Below are 16258 nucleotides of genomic sequence, written 5' to 3'. Positions count from 1 at the left end.
GGAGCTTGCAGTGAGGTGAGATCCGGCCACTGCACTCCAGCCTGGGCGACAGAGCAAGACTCCATCTCAAAAAAAAAAAAAGAAAAACAATTTGGTGGTTCCTCAAAATGCTAAACACAGAATTACATGATCCAATGATTCCACTCATAGGTACATACTCAAAAGAATTGAAAGCAAGGACTAAAAAAGATACTTGTACACCAATGTGCACAGCAGTGTTATTCATAATAGCCTGAAGGTAGAACCAGTCAAAAGTGTCCAGAGTGTGACATATACTCCCATATACTCCCACATACAATGGGAGTATCATTCAGCTTTAAAAAGGAATAAAATTCTGAGACATGCAACAACATGGACAAACCTTGAAAACACTATGCTAAGAGATATAAGCCAAACACAAAAGGAAAAATATTACGATTACATTTACATAAGGTAGCTAGAATAGGCAAATTTATAAAGACAGTAAGTGGGGAAGGGGACAAGGAGTTACTGTTTAATGGGTAGAATTTCTGTTTGGGATGATAAAATTGTTCTGGAAACAGACATTGGTGACAGTTGCACAACAACGTGAACATACTTGGTTCCATTGAATTGTACACTTAAAAACAGTCAAAAAGGTAATTTTATGTTATGTATGTTTTACCCCAATAAAAAGAGGGGGCAGAGATTCTCAAACTGTATTAAAAAGCCAGACCCAACTGTTATGTTACCTACAAAAATGTCCACTGTAAACATAAAGATGCAAACAGACTAAAATAAAAGGATAGAAAAAAATACACTATGCTAACACTAATCAGAATAACTGGCTGTATTAATGATGAATAAAATAGATTTCTGAGCAAATATTAACCAAAAATAGTGAAGGTCATTTCATAAGCGTATTATTCATCAAAAAACTAGAACAATGTTAAGCACTTATGTACCTAATAAAAGAGCTTCAAAATACACGGAGCAAAAACCAATAGAACTGAAAGGAGAAACAGGAAAATCCAAAAGTTATAGTCAAAATTTCACAGCAGCAGAAAATATATCCTTTTCAAATGCACATAAAACATTTATAGAGACCATATTCTGAACCAGTCTGATAAACTTCAACAGAACTCAAATTAAGTATGATCTCTGATAAGTGAATTAAATTAAAAATCACTAACAGGAAAAAATACCTGGAAAATCTCCCGTGTGTGAAAATTAAGTAACACTCTTAAACAACCAATGGGCCAAAGGGAGTTCTAGAATATATTTCTAAGTGGATGAAAATGAAAATACAACATGTCAACATTTGTGGCACACTGTTTAAACAGTATCTAGAAGGCAACTTATGGCACTCAAGATCTGTATCAAAGAAGAAATGTCTCAAAACAATGACCTCAGCTTCTACCTTAATAAACGACGAGAAAAAACAAGTTAAACCCAAAGTAAACATAACAAAGAAATAAATATAAGAGCAGAATCAAAGAAATAGAAAACAGAAAAACGATAAAGAAAATCAATGAAACCAAAAGCTAGTTATCTGAGAACAGTATAGCCAGACTGATAATGGGACAAAACAAAGAAAGTAGAATTACAAGTATCAGGAATGAAAGAGGTAACATCACTACAGAATCTAACAATATTAAAAGGATAATAATAAGTTAATAGGAAGAAAAAACAAAATAGAAGTAAAAACAGGAGTGAAAACATTTTAATAACAAAAAAAAGGATAGTAAGAAAATACTATGAACAACTTTATGTCAGCCAATTCAACTACTTAGATCAGGGGTGTCCAATCTTTCAGCCTCCCTGGGCCACTTTGGAAGAAGAACTGTCTTGGGCCACTAATACTAACGATAGCTGATGAGCTGAAAAAAAAGAAAAGGTCTGTGCATAAATCTCATGATGTTTTAATAAAGTTTAAGAATTTGTGCTGGGCAGGATTCAAAGCATCCTGGGCCACATGCAGCTCGCAGGCCACAGGTTGGACAAGCTTGACTTAGATGAAATGGGCAAAATCTGTGAAAGATACAAACTAAAAAAGCTCATCCAAAAATAAATAAATAGGTAATCTCAATAGTTCTAGATCTACTAAAGAAACTTAATTTGCAGCTTAAAGCCTTCCCACAAAACTCCAAGTCCAGATGGCTTCGCTGGTAAATTCTATCAAGTATTTTAGGAAGAAACAACACTAACTCTATACAAACTCTTCCAAAAAACTGAAGGAACTCAATTTGAGGTCAGCATTATTCTGACATCTAAACTAGACATTAAGAGTGCTACAAATATCTTTTGTGAACAGAGACATAAAAATTCTCAAGAAAACTTTAGCAAACTGAATTCAACAGTATATAAAAATAATACAACATGATCAAGTGGGGTTTATCCAAGGAATGCAAGGTGGCTTTAGGATTTAAAGACCGATAATTCACTATATAATTAGACCAAAAAATGGAAACCACAGAATGAACTAAAACTATAAAACTTCTCTAAGAAAACACAAGAGACCTTGGCTTTGACAAAGGATTTCTTAAATACAAAAAGCAGAAATATAAAGGGAAAAAATTAATCAGACTTAATTAAAATTTTTAAATGTTTGCTCCCAAGACATTAAGAAGTAAAAAGACAAGCTACAGATTAAAAGAAAATATTAGCAAAAGATATATCAAACTAAAGATTTCCATCCAGAATATGTAACAAACTCTACATTTAAGTAAGACAACCGAAGGTAAAAATGGGCAAAAGATCTGAAGAGATGCCTCACCTCACCCATAATATACAGAAAGCAAACAAGCATTTGAGGGAAATGCAACTTAAAACCACAATAAGGTAACAGTACACCGGAATACCTAAAACTAAAAGGGCTAACCATATCAAGTGTTGGTGAGGAAGTTGAGCAACTGGAACCCTGATATGCTGCTGATGCCAATGTAAAATGGCATAACCAGTATGAAAAAAAAAAAGTCTGGCAGGTTTCTCTATTTAAGTAACCACACACCTACTATACAAACCAACCATTTCACTCCTAATCTTTTTTCCCCCAAATAAATGAAAGTGTATGTCCCTACAAAGACTTGTACACAGATGTTCATAGGTTTCTTTTTCTGAAAGTCAAAAACTGGAAACAATCCCAATGTTCATCAATCATCTGAATAAATAAATAAAATGTGGTGTATCTACACACAGAATACTATCCAAAAATTAAAAGATGAGGCAGGCAGACCACTTGAGGTTAGGGGTTTAAGACCAGCCTGGCCAACATGGTGAAACTCCGTCTCAACTAAAAATACAAAAATTAGCCAGGTGTAGTGGCATGCGCCTGTAATCCCAGATGCTCGGGAGGCTGAGGCAGGAGAATTGCTTGAACCCAGAAGGTGGAGGTTGCAGTGAGCCCAGATCGCACCACTGCAGTCCAGCCTGGGCAACAGAGTGAGACTCCGTCTCAAAAAACAAGGAAAAAAAAAAAAAAGAAACTACTTACACATACAATAATGGATGAATTTCAAAGTAAATAAGATGAATGCAAGTACCTGAGGCAAAAAATGAGTATATACTATATAATCTCATTTATAAAAAATTATAGAAAATGAAAACTTATCGATAGGGTCAGAAAGCAAATCAGTCAGTGGTTGACAAGACAGGTGGCAGGGAGGGATGGTAGAGAGGAACTACAAAAGGGCAGAAGGAATGTTTTGGAGCTCACATTCACTGTCTTGGTTGTGCTGGTTTCACAGATGTATGTACTGTATTAAATTATACACTTTAAGCCCAGGAGTTTGAGGCTGCAGTGAGCCGTGACTGCACACTACATTCCAGCCTGGTGACAGAGCAAGATCTCATCTTTAAAGAAAGTAAAAAAAAAAAAAAATTGTACACTTTAATTACCTGCAGTTGATTCTATGTCAAGTATACCTCAACAAAGCTGCAAAAAGGCCAAAGGCTGGCGGAGGTTTCAAGGAAAGCCAGAGAATGAGAGAGAAAATAAAAATAAGAACACATGAGTCTAGGAGGACCAGTATCCTGAGTCTGGAAAGGGAAGAGAAAAACGTTAAGAAATCATTAAACAGCATTCCCTAAAACCGAAGAACATAAGACTCCAGACTCAAAGAGTGAGCCACGTACTGATCACAATGAATCTGAATTTAAAATAACATCTATACCTAGGTACCTAATAATGAAAGTTTACACTATGAAGAAAAAGATCTTTTTAAAATCTAGAAAGGAAAACTGATCACAAAAGAATGAAAGCATACAAGCATAGAAATTAAGTCCTTCTGGTTTCCACACTAGCTCTGACATTTATCAGCTGAGTGACCTTGGTCATGATACTCTACCCTGCTGTGTTTCCATTTTCTCATCTGTAATAATAACAAACAATAATAATTATTATTTTTCTGAGACGGAGTCTCGCTCTGTCACCAGGCTGGAGTGCAGTGGCCCGATCTCAGCTCACTGCAACCTCCACCTCCCGGGTTCAAGGGATTCTCCTGCCTCAGCCTCCCAAGTAGCTGGGACTACTGGCACGCCACCACATGCAGCTAATTTTTGTATTTTTAGTAGAGACAGGTTTCACCATGTTAGCCAGGAGGGTCTGCATCTCTTGACCTCGTGATCCACCCACCTCAGCCTCCCAAAGTGCTGGAACTACAGGTGTGAGCCACCATAACATAATAACAATATTGGTTGTCTCTAAATATCATGCTTCTATTATTTGTACATAATAAAAATAATTACAACAGTAGGAGTCATGTGGTTGTAAGGATCAAACAAGTTAATAAAGTTCTTAAAACAACGGTAAATGCTATATAACTGCTGGTTAAATAAATATATCACATTAACACCGAACTTGTCATCAACACCACTAGATGAGAGAGTACAAAAGAACAATTTCTTTCAAAGTTTTGAGGGAACCTAATACTAAAACTCGAATTCCTGGCCAGGTGCGGTGGCTCATGCCTGTAATCCCAGCACTTCGGGAGGCAGAGGCTGGTGGATCACCTGAGGTCAGGAGTTCAACATCAGCTTGCCCAACATGGTGAAACCCCGTCTCTACTAAAAACACAAAAATTAGCTGGGCATTGTGGTGCACCTGTAGTCCCAGCTACTTGGGAGGCTGAGGCAGGAGAACGGCTTGAACCCGGGAGGCGGAGGTTGCAGTGAGCCAAGATCACACCACTGCACTCCAGCCTGGGTGCCAGAGCTAGACACCGTCTCAAAGAAAAAAAAAACCTCGAAATCCATGCCTAGCTAATGATCATTCACGTGTATAAGGGTAGAATGGAGCTATTTTGGGGCCTACAATGACTCGGAAATCTCACATCCCACACAGCATTTCTTAAGAATTAAGAATAAAAACTAAGAAAAGATTTAAAGGAAGAAAGATGGGCCAGGTGCCATAGTTCACGCCTGTAATCCCAGCACAAGGGGTCCTAGGCAGGAGGATCACATGAAGTCAGGACAGAGAACAGCATAGCCAACATGGCAAACCTCGTCTCTACTAAAAAAAAAAAAAAAAAAAAAGCCAGGTGTGTTGGCTCATGCCTGTAATCTCAGCAATGTGGGAGGCTGAGGTAGGTGGATCACCTGAGGTCAGGAGTTCGAGACCAACCTGACCAACATGGCAAAACCCTGTCTCTACTAAAAAAAAAAAAAATTAGCTGGGCGTGGTGGCGCACACCTGTAGTCCTCCTAGCTGCTCTGGAGGCTGAGGCAGGAGAATGGCTTGAACCCAGGAGGCCGGAGGTTGCAGTGAGCCACTATCACGCCACTGTACTCCAGCCTAAGAGACGGAGGAAGACTCCGTTTCTAGTTTCTAGAAAAATCTACTGATCCAGAAAACAGTACCTCCCACTGAAGAAAGATATGACAGCAATAATAACAACAAAATCCCAGATGCAGCTTTCCAGCAAGCCTACAGAATAGCCAGGTGTGACAGCAACAAAAATAAAGAAGACCCCAAGGAGGACTCCTCAAGAAGAAAGATGACTCTTGATAGACTACCTGGTAAAACAGAGTTTGGGTGCAGAAAGATGTAAAGTGGAAAAAGAAAGGCACCCCCAGGGAAAAAGACAAAAGCAGTACAAAAAACAAAATCGCAGTACATAACTTGAATCCACACAGTGTCAACACTCAACTATCCGATTTGATTTTTCAGCTTTTTAAATCTGTATAGTCAAAGCCCTGATCATTTAATTTTGGATGCTCACAACGCAAAGTATAGCTGACAAACTTGAGGTGAAAGGGAAGAAAAGCTAAGATGGACCTTAGAAAGCATTAAGTCAAGGGATACTTTACACAGGTGACGGAATGAAAAAGGCAAATTACTTCTTTACAAAGCTTACCAATAAAATATAGTGATTTACTCCATTAAGAGTATAGAGGGAGGCTAAGTGACTAAATCCTCTCCTATCCAGCTAGAATTCAACAGATCTAAAAGCGATAAAGTGTAAGTATACTTAGAGACAGAACCAATACAGTTAAAAGTGGAGAAATGGGACGAGAAGGGGTAGAGCAAGAACCGTTGGTTTTTGTTTAACCTACGTGAAAGTTCAAAAAAGTTCGATTAAAATTTTACAAAGGAAGCAAGCATTCAATTTAGCAGTTGCTTTTCGAAAAAAAGACACAAGAAATAGTGGGAATGTCACTAAAACAAGGCTTTTGGTTCCTCCTTGGATAGAAGCCAAGAAAGTTAAAAAAAAAAAAAAAGCAGAAATAAGTTCACACTGACAGGCAAGCACTGCCTTCAAAAATCAAGGAGTGAGGTACGCATGATGTGCCTCCGAACATTTCCAATCCAGAAATTCTAATTAAGAGTACAAAATCGAATTCGCACGGAATGACGAAAACAATAAAAACAAAACTCAATAATGGCCAAAAATCTACTTACATATTAAGAACAAAAATTGTACTGCTCAAGTATATCCAGTAATCTTGAAATTTTCAACAAGCATCCACCCTGTCCAGTAGTCGGGGCACACAGAGAAGGGTAACTTCTCAGAATTCTATAGCGCTCGTCCTGGACCTGACATACTGCTTTCAGCGTCCAATCTAACCAGAACAACAAATGGTCCTGAACACTAGGAGAAAACCTTTCAGGAACGACTGATAACGAAAAGCTCGCCGCCAGGGATTCCTTTAAAAGGTTGTCAAAAAGCAGGCCTCCGAATCCGTGCATCCATAACCCGCTAGCTCAGCCGACCTGGCATGCATTGCTCAACAGCCTCTGAACAAGAGCTCTTCCTAGACCCAAAATGCGCGGTCTCGAGAGGAAACAAAGCAGTGGGCGGGGTCTTCCGGTGCCGGGAAAAAGCGGGTAGGGGAGGAGCGGCCCTCCTGCGAGTTCAGAACCGGATAGGCCCTTGCAGAGCCGAGGGTCCCGAATCCCTAGCCCCCGGGGTCCTGAATCCCACAGCCCGCGTCCCACCGCGTGTGGGGCTGCGACTGCTCGCGAGGCTGGCAGCAGGGCGCGAGCTCCGGCAAGGCTCCCGGGGGGCAGGCGGCGGAGCCCGAGGGCCGCGGCCTAGACGTGCCAGGACCCCCGGCTCGAGTGTGGCGGCCGCCTGGAGCCTCCTCACCTTCTCTTCCACGCAGTTGACTATGATGGACGGGTACTTGCGGCTGAGCCAGCGAAAGAACGCCGGGACTCCCATAGCTGCACACGGCTGGAGGCGGCGGCCGGCGGGCTGAAGAGCGTAACCAAAGAGACGGGAGCGGCGGCTGAGGGCACCAGCACTTCCTCCCACGTGCGCCCCTGAGACCGGAGGTGACGTCACGGCGCCGCCGCCGTGGGAAGGAGGCTCGGCTGGGCGAGGGAGCGGCGGAAAAGGGCCTGGCCGGGCTGCTTGTCGGAGGCGGGGTCCGGCAGCGGACTGAGTGGCGAAGGCTGCAGCTCGCCCTCGGTGGTCCCAGCCACGGAGCGCGAAGCTGAGCGCGTCTGAGTCGCGGGGGCTCATGGGCGACTACTCTGCCGCGGCTCTGCCGGGGTCTCCAAGCCCCAAGCGCCCCGGCTCCCTGGGCACAGAATCTCTGCACGCCCGGGGGGAGGTCTCCCTTGCCCGTTTGGTTACCTCTTGTTTGGAAGAACGTGTTGTCTTCTTTTGCCTCCATTCTCACCCATTTCTATCTAGGATAGAATCGAAGCATCAAAACTCACTCGTTATTTCCATTTCCTGGTTTCTCCTGGTTTTGTGCCACAGTACGTACCTGGACTATCGAAAGGAGCATTTTAAAGTATTTTACAATAATAATGGCTGGTTTGCACCAACAATTTGCTTGTTGATTTTCCAGCATTTTCTGAGCGTTTACAGTGTACCAAGACATTGACTAAGGGATTGCCCTATGTAATCATCACTTGAGCCTTATGAGGGTACTGTTAGCACCCTCGTGTAAATGATAAGAAAGCCAAGTTATAGAAGGGTTAAGTTACTTATGCACATAGCTTCTGTTTCAGTTCAAGCAAAGGTCATTTTTAATCCGTCCTTGTTCTAACACGATACTTTTATCTTTTGTTTTCTGGTGGTCTCAAACGAATTTTTTTTCATATGTAAGGAGAGGTCTGGAAGAGAAGGTTTATTTGTCCGTTTGCTCAAACCTGGAAGTCTCCCTGAATCCCCTCTTGGTTTGACACACATCACACACAGTGCTAAATGCTCACCTCAAGAGGCCTCTGTGAAAGTGTTTCTCCGAGTTACCTCGCAGGCAGTATTTATTGCCCCTCCTCTGTGGTCTGATGACTACTTTGTTTAAACTACTAGTGTGGAAATTAGAGAAATTGTCATCCCGTGTTTTACTTAAGGATAGTCAAAACTATTCCAAAGTATTATGTCTGTGGTGAAATGCCTCCTTTTACCTGGAAACAGCCCCTCTGGTTTTTCTGGGAGGTACGTTATAGCAACATGTACACCATAGGCAGTTCAGGGATAGCTGGCCAAGTTGAGCCATTTAGAATCCTCAACCAGCATGTTGGCGTGTGTGTGTGTGGCGGGGGTGGTTATTGTTTTGTTTTTGTTTTTTCAGACGGAGTCTCGCTCTGTCACCCAGGCTGGAGTGCAGTGGCAAGATCTTGGCTCACTGCAACCTCCACCTACCGGGTTCAAGCGATTCTCTTGTCTCAGCTTCCCGAGTAGCTGGGATTACAGGTCCCTGCTGTGACACCCCGATGGTTTTTGTGTTTTTAGTAGAGGCGGGGATTCACCATGTTGGCCAGGCTGGTCTCGAACTCCTAACCTCAGGTGATCCGCCCACTTCGGCCTTCCAAAGTGCTGGGATTATAGGTGTGAGTCACTGCGCCCAGCCTTACCAGCATTTTTGAGCTTTGAACCGTAAGAAATTTAAGACTGCATCTTTCCAGTGCGTGAACGCTAAAAGATAAGAATTGGGACTTGTTGCCAGTAGACAATGAGAGAAGCAGGGTTAATTCCCTGGTTCCAGTTAAATCCCTCTCTTCCTGCAGTTTGATGAAGTCTGTCCTTTGATTCTATGAGCCAAAAAAGTTTCTTTTCTTTTTTTTTTTTTTAGACAGAGTCTCTCTGTTGCCAGGCTGGAGTGCAGTGGCACCATCTCGGTTCTCTGCAACCTCCACCTATCGGGTTCAAGCGATTCTCACACCTCAGCCTTTGAGTAGCGCCTCAGCCTCCCGAGTAGCAGGGACTACCAATGTGTGCCACCACGCCTGGCTAATATTTGTATTTTTAGTAGAGACAGGATTTTACCATGTTGGCCTGTATGGTCTCAATCTCTTGACCTCGTGATGCACCCACCTTGGCCTCCCAAAGTGCTGGGATTCCAGGTTTCAGCCACCACTCCCGGCCAAAAGTTTCCTTTTGCCCTAAGCTGGCTTAGACTAAATTCTTATCCCTTGCAAAGAAAAGAGTCCAGTAACAAAATTTAGAGAGTGCAAGCTAATTCACCTGGGTGGTGAAATTGGTTTGCATAGAAGTACAAAAATTGGAGTTTTGGCACTCAGAGAAGGGGCGAGTAAAAGAGAGAAGAAACTTGAAAGGTGGCAGGAGGATATGGACTAAGTATTGTAACACTTTCCCTGGCCCAATGTGTCTGGTAAAGCCTGTCAGACTCAGGCTTGATATGGGTTTTTCTTGTAGAAGTCAAATTAAAAGTCTCCAGTTGGGGCCACTGTGGTCTGGAACCACCACGGGTTGGGCAACACAGAGCTCTAGAAGCAAAAGAGGTGAGAATTTATTAGTGTTAGAAATTAACAGGGAGGCCAGGTGTGGTGGTTCACATTTATAATCCTAGCAAATTGGGAGACTAAGACAGGAGGATTACTTGAGCCCAAAAGTTTAAGGCTGCAGTGAGCTATGATTGCACCACTGCACTCCAGCCTGGGTGACAGAGTGAGATGCTATCTTAAAAAAAAAAAAAGGCTTTCTTAAAAAAAAAAAAAGAAGGCCGGGCATGGTGGCTCACACCTGTAATCCCAGCACTTTGGGAGGCCGAGGCGGGTGGATCACAAGGTCAGGAGATCGAGATCACGGTGAAACCGCATCACTACTAAAAATACAAAAATTAGCTGGATGTGGTGGTGCACAACTGTAGTCCCAGTTACTCAGGAGGCTGAGGCGGGAGAATGGCATGAACCCGAGAGGCAGAGCTTGCAGTGGCCGAGATTGCCCGCCACTGCACTCCAGCCTGGGCGACAGAGCGAGACTCCATCTAAAAAAAAAAAAAAAAGAAAAGAAATTAGCAGAAATACTGAACCAGACTTCGGACTTATGCAGGCAGAGAACCCAGAGGTTTTGAAACATTTTTGCCTAGATCTCCAAGGGAGAGAGGAAGGCCACAGCTAGTATCTGGATTACATTAATGTGAAAAGCGATATGACAAATATATAGTATATAGAAACTAGGATTTTTTAAATATTCATCAATTCATTTTTAAGCCCCATTAACATTGTGATTATCGTAGAAAAAAAATCTCAGTTTTTTTTGCTTACCGTTGGTCCCTCTATCCAGTGCTTCCTTTCCCTCTTTATCCTTGAAAAATTCATTGTGAATAACCTGATGTATTTAAAACAGAAATTTTGGCCGTTTTGGATTGAGATAAACATTTTTAATCTGTAGAGTAAAGCAGATTGCCCTCCATAATGTGGGTGGACCTCATTTCATCAGTTGAAGGCCTGAATAGAACAAAAAGTCTGGCTCCCAAGCAAGAGGGAATTCTCTAGCCAACTGCCTTGAGATGTAATCTGCCTCCTGAGTCCTGAATCTGCTGGCCTACACTGCAGGTTTGGATTTGCCAGTCTGTATAGTTATGTGAGCCAAATCTCTTATAATAAATGTCTTTGTATATACCCACCTGTTGATTCCATGTCTCTAGAGAATGCTGACAACTACAGATTCTGGTACTAGAAGTGGCTCAAATGAAACAATCTTAGGAATGCATTTTCACAATTGGTTCTGAGGTTTCTGGAAGTGGTTCTCTAGTCTGATTAGATTAAAAACAGGAATAACTTTCTAATAGTAAATAAAACACTGATAGTCTATGGCATGATGAAGTAATAGAATTGCACAAAATATTACCAAAACTAAAAAGAAGCAGGATCTGGGTGACCGTGCGTATGATACTTTATAACATATTTGCCAAAATAACAAGTATAATGAGATTAGTTGCCCCTAATGTTGCTGGACAAAGTGGGAAAAGAAAAGGATGAGCTCAGGGATTCAAATTCCCGCTGAAGTGTAACATAAGTGACCTGAAACTTTCTGTTTCTGCCCTGAAAGAGACCCTTATCTCCTGTAGCTGCAGAGCCAAGATTGTTAAAAATCAACTCCAAATCACATCCTGTAAGTGGCTGAATTAAAATGCAGATTGAATTCTCGACTTTTCAGGTTGTCCACTTCTAAATTGAGGGCATTGATTGGGAACTAATAGGATCCTGAAAGTTGGAATGGGGGCATATGGAAAGACCTTGATGGCACTGGGGACATTGAGTTCCTAAATTCCAATGAGTCATCTTTGCCCGTAAAAGCATTTTCTCCATCCCAGTAGATATATCCTCTCCACCCCCACCTGAGGGAACTAACCTTTCATTGCTTGAGGAATCTATCATGACCTCCCCTGATGCAGTTGTCTCACAAGACAATGCTGATTCTCCTCAGGACACACCCCCATTACCCCGCTTGGCTTCTAGAACTACGGCTAGATTCAAGTCCTAGCAGTCCCAAAAAGTGAGGCACAAAATGTGATCCACGAGACATACTACACTCCAAAAGAACTACTTGAGTTTTCTAATTTAGTCAGAAATTCAGGGAATATGTATGAGAATGGAAATTAAAGGTGTGGGATAAAGATAGAAGAAACATAAAATTGAATCAGGCTGAATTTATTGATAGGGGCCAATTGAGCAGGATTTCTGCATTTAATGTTGCAACTCAGGGAGTTAGTGCTATAACTGATGGGTTGGTTGACTGAAACATGGAGAAAAGGTGGACCACAGTAAGTAAGTGAGAAATGCCAGGCCTACTTGGGTTTGATGTAGAGAAGAGAAAGCTCAGGGCTGGTTTAGAGGTGGTTCTGCATGATGTGCAGGCACCACCTGAAAGTGGACACTGCGGCATTACAGCCCCTGAGACTGACCTTCCCTGAGCAAGAATGGATTCTGCCAGCAGCACCTCTTCCCTGGGTCTCCAGCCTACTGGCCTACCCCATCAGATTTTGGACTCATCAAGCCCCCACAATCGTGTGAGCCAATTTCTTCAAATAAAACTTTCTCACATCCTGTTGGTCCTGTTTTTCAGGAGAATTCTGACTAATGCATTTTCAAGATGCTTCACCTCTCTAAGCTTCAGTTTCTTCATCTGTAAAATGAGTATCATAGACCTCATAGGTTTTCTGTGGAAATTGAGTGATACCATGCCCAGTGCACAGCGCAAACTGGGCTGTGATCCAGAACCACGAAGTGATAGCCACTGTATGGCTATCTGTTGTGCTCCACACTGTTTGCTTTGAAGAAGCCTCACTATTTTATTAGCATGTTTCACTTATTTTGGACAATTTAATAATCTAACAGAGCCTCATTTTGCCACTCCCCAGCTAGTATTAACTTTCCTTCCTTCCTTCTTTCCTTCCTTCCTTCCTTTCCTTCGTTCCTTCCTTCCTCTCTTCTTTTTCTCTCTCTTTCTATATTTCCTTCTTTCTTTCTTTTTCTTTCTCTCGTTCGTTCATTCTTTCTTCTTTTTCAGACAGGATCTTTCTCTGTAACTCAGGTGAAAGTGTAGTGGTGCCACACAGCCTCCATCTCCCAGACTCAAACAATCCTCCCACCTCAGCCTCCCAAGTAGCTTGGACTACAGGCTTGCCACCACACTGCTATGGTGTTAACTTTCTAATATTGACTCTGTCTTCATTTTCCCTCACTTATATTTCCTGCTCATTCCCACTTTGCTAAGTTTACACTCCTAGTCTTCCCACCACCTTTTTTACAGTTCAAATTCTACTCATTCAAATTATCTCTTCCCCTTTTCTCCAGAAAGTCTGTCCCAGCACTTGAGCCCAAACTGGCTCTTGCCCACTCTCATCTTCCACATCACTCCTGACTCTTTTCATACATAGTGTTGTGTCTTACATTATTTCCTATTTCATTTATGAACATTCTTTTTCCACTAATATTCCAGGATAAGGTAGGCTTTGCTGTCGTAACAAGTAATGCCTGAAACCTCATTAGCTTAGTTTATGTGATATCAGGCTACTCTCCAGAGCTGTCCTCCGTGTGGTGACTCAGGCATCCTGCTGCTTTCCTCCTGGGATTGTGCCACCTCAACATGGCCACCACAGTCACTACTGAAAGGGACACAGGACAGGAGGGCCACACTGGGTGTTTTTAAGGGCCAGGCTTCGTGGTGACTTATATTCTGCTGGCCCAAACCCAGTCACATGGCCCTAACCCAATTGCAGGAGAGACTGGGAAAGAGTCTGAGTGCTCAAAAACAGGAAAAGGAAATAGGATTGGTGAGCACATAGCTTTGTCTCTGCCACACTCAATAGTTGCAAATGAAACTACTAAATACCGGTGTAAGATCCACAGTCTTCACTACTTACCTTGAGCACCATAAGTAAAATAAGTTATTGCTCTGAAAGAGTCTACCATCAGTAGCAAGGACAAAATATAGTCACGAAATATGAACTATTAATAAGCACAGTTTGATCAATAATAAGTCTCCCTCTGTGGTGTATGATTAAAATCCCAAATGAATTGCACAGATAATAATTGCTACAGACACTTAGGAAAAAAGTAGAGCTCTTGTCATCTAATGGGATTTGAAAAATGACAAGGAGGAAGTATTATGGAATGACACTGAGTCTTGGAATATTAAGATTAGGTTGGAAATAAGGAGGTGTGGAAGTGGACACTGCAGGTTCCTTGGAGGCGGGGACGTGTCTTTGTATTTATCTTGTGGTGGGCATCCAGTAGGTTCTCAATAAATATAATACTTTTATTGAATTGAATTATTAGAGCAGTAGTTCTCAAAGTGTGTTTCAGAGACCCCAAGGGCCTCAGAGACTCTCTCAGAGGGTCTGTGAAGTCGAAACTATTTTCATAATAATATTAGGATGTTATTTACCCTCTTTGTTCCCATTCTGAAGTGTAACAGTGAAATTTTTCAGAGACTCTGTGACATACAATATCAGCAAATTGAATCGGAAGCAGATGTGACAATCCAGTTTTATTCTATCAAACCAGACATTGAAAAGATTTCCAAAAATGTAGAACAATGCCGATATTCTCACTGATCTTTTTGCGAAAATATAGCTATTTTCACAAAAATGTTGCTTTTTTATGGTAAGATCTTATGGGTTTCTTATTTTTAAGGGAATAAATTTATATTTTTAAATTTTCTCAGGTTTGATTTCTAACACAATAAAAGTTAATAGATATAATCCACTTAAACAAAAGCTCCTTGGGATTTTGAGTGTAAACGAGACCTGAGACCAAAAATTTGAGAACCTCTGTCTTAGAGTGTAAAACTGGAAGTGGAATGTACCAGTTTCTCCTCCTAGAACCCATTCAAAGCTAATTTTTCACATTTCCAGGATTTTGTTATATTCAGATCTTGTCTCAAATGTTCCTTGTTACCTGAAACAGTCTGCAGTGATTATCACCAAGTGTAATTCACAGGTACAAATGAACAAGACATTGGTGAGCAAACGTACAAAACACTTTTGTGTATATCCAGTTCTATCCTCATTGAACTTTAGAATATAGCTCAGAAATGTCAGTACGGAAATGTAATACAGATACATAGACACAAAAATGTGCCCTTTTAGGGCCTCAATAAGTGTACATTGATAAATATAGAAAGATTATTTAATTCTGGCTTGGTGCAGTGGCTCCTGCCTATAATCCCAGCACTTCAGGAGACTGAGGTGGGTAGATCACTTGAGACCAGGCGAAACCCTATCTCTACAAAAAATGCAAAAATTGCTGGGCATGGTGGCACGTGCCTGTAGTCCCAGCTACTCAGAAGGCTGAGGCGGGAGGATAGCTTGAACCCAGAAGGTCAAGGTTGCAGTGAGCCGAGATTGTGCCACTGCACTCCAGCCTGAGCAACAGAGCAAGACCCTGCCTCAAATTAAAAAAAAAAAAAAAGGAAAATTTATTTAATTCAATTTTAAATTGTCTCAATCTATGTTCATGCCTTAAGTCACCCAAAAACATTTTTGTGAGTAATGTATCCAAAAATATGTAAAAAGGAGGTTCTGTGGTCAGATAACTGAGAATTCTGGCTTAAATCGAGCTAAACAGACTACATTTCTGCAACCATCTTAGAGCCTTTTTGATTGCACATTTCTAAATTTCTCTAACCATGACAATCCTTTTCTGCAAGCCATACTTGTTATCACATGGATTTAGATGACAAATCCCATGCTCTAAACCATAACCCCAAGCAACCAAAGCCTGCTAGAACATGATTTGCTTGTAAAGCAGATACAAGATCCTAGATCCATTACTATGAAAGGTGTCCTAGATCCATTACTACATTTCATTCCCTAATACGACATTTAAGAAAATTCTGGCAGATTCCTGTTTAAGGCCACAGGTTGTATTGTTCCTTAAAGGAAAAGACAGGGAGTTGACAGGAGCCATGTGTTTCAAAGAGCTGAACAGTAATAATTCCCTGGAAGAAGCTGGATGGAAAAGACCTTGTTTAAAGAATAATAAAGTGTAAAGCACTCTGAGAAGTGTTGAAGGTAAGACCTCAACCCTACAAGCTGATAAGCAGGCCCAGACTTTTATTTATAGTGACATGAGTGACATTTATCTGCCTTTCAC

The 16258-nt window shown here is 41.5% G+C and overlaps 1 protein-coding gene across 4 annotated transcripts in view; it reads right to left on the bottom strand.

Annotated features, from left to right (window-relative positions):
• XRN2 (5'-3' exoribonuclease 2) overlaps positions 1-8025 on the bottom strand; it is an 87995-nt gene extending 79970 nt beyond the window's left edge. For 2 of the 4 annotated variants that reach the window (XM_011963224.1, XM_011963219.1), the window contains exon 1: positions 7545-8025. In XM_011963224.1, coding sequence (XP_011818614.1) covers positions 7545-7922 — 378 coding nt within the window. In that variant the 5' untranslated portion in view covers positions 7923-8025. Of the gene's footprint in view, positions 1-7168; positions 7521-7544 lie in introns of those variants that run through there. The other 2 variants (XM_011963234.1, XM_011963227.1) reach the window with 2 other exon arrangements.
• Between the last annotated feature and the right edge of the window lie 8233 nt (positions 8026-16258).

The sequence above is a fragment of the Colobus angolensis genome, unplaced genomic scaffold, assembly GCF_000951035.1.
Source record: "Colobus angolensis palliatus isolate OR3802 unplaced genomic scaffold, Cang.pa_1.0 Scaffold117, whole genome shotgun sequence".
In the NCBI taxonomy this organism is placed as follows: domain Eukaryota; kingdom Metazoa; phylum Chordata; class Mammalia; order Primates; family Cercopithecidae; genus Colobus; species Colobus angolensis.
The sequence above is the reverse complement of the archived record's forward strand: the minus strand, read 5'-3'. Positions and strand labels throughout refer to the sequence as shown.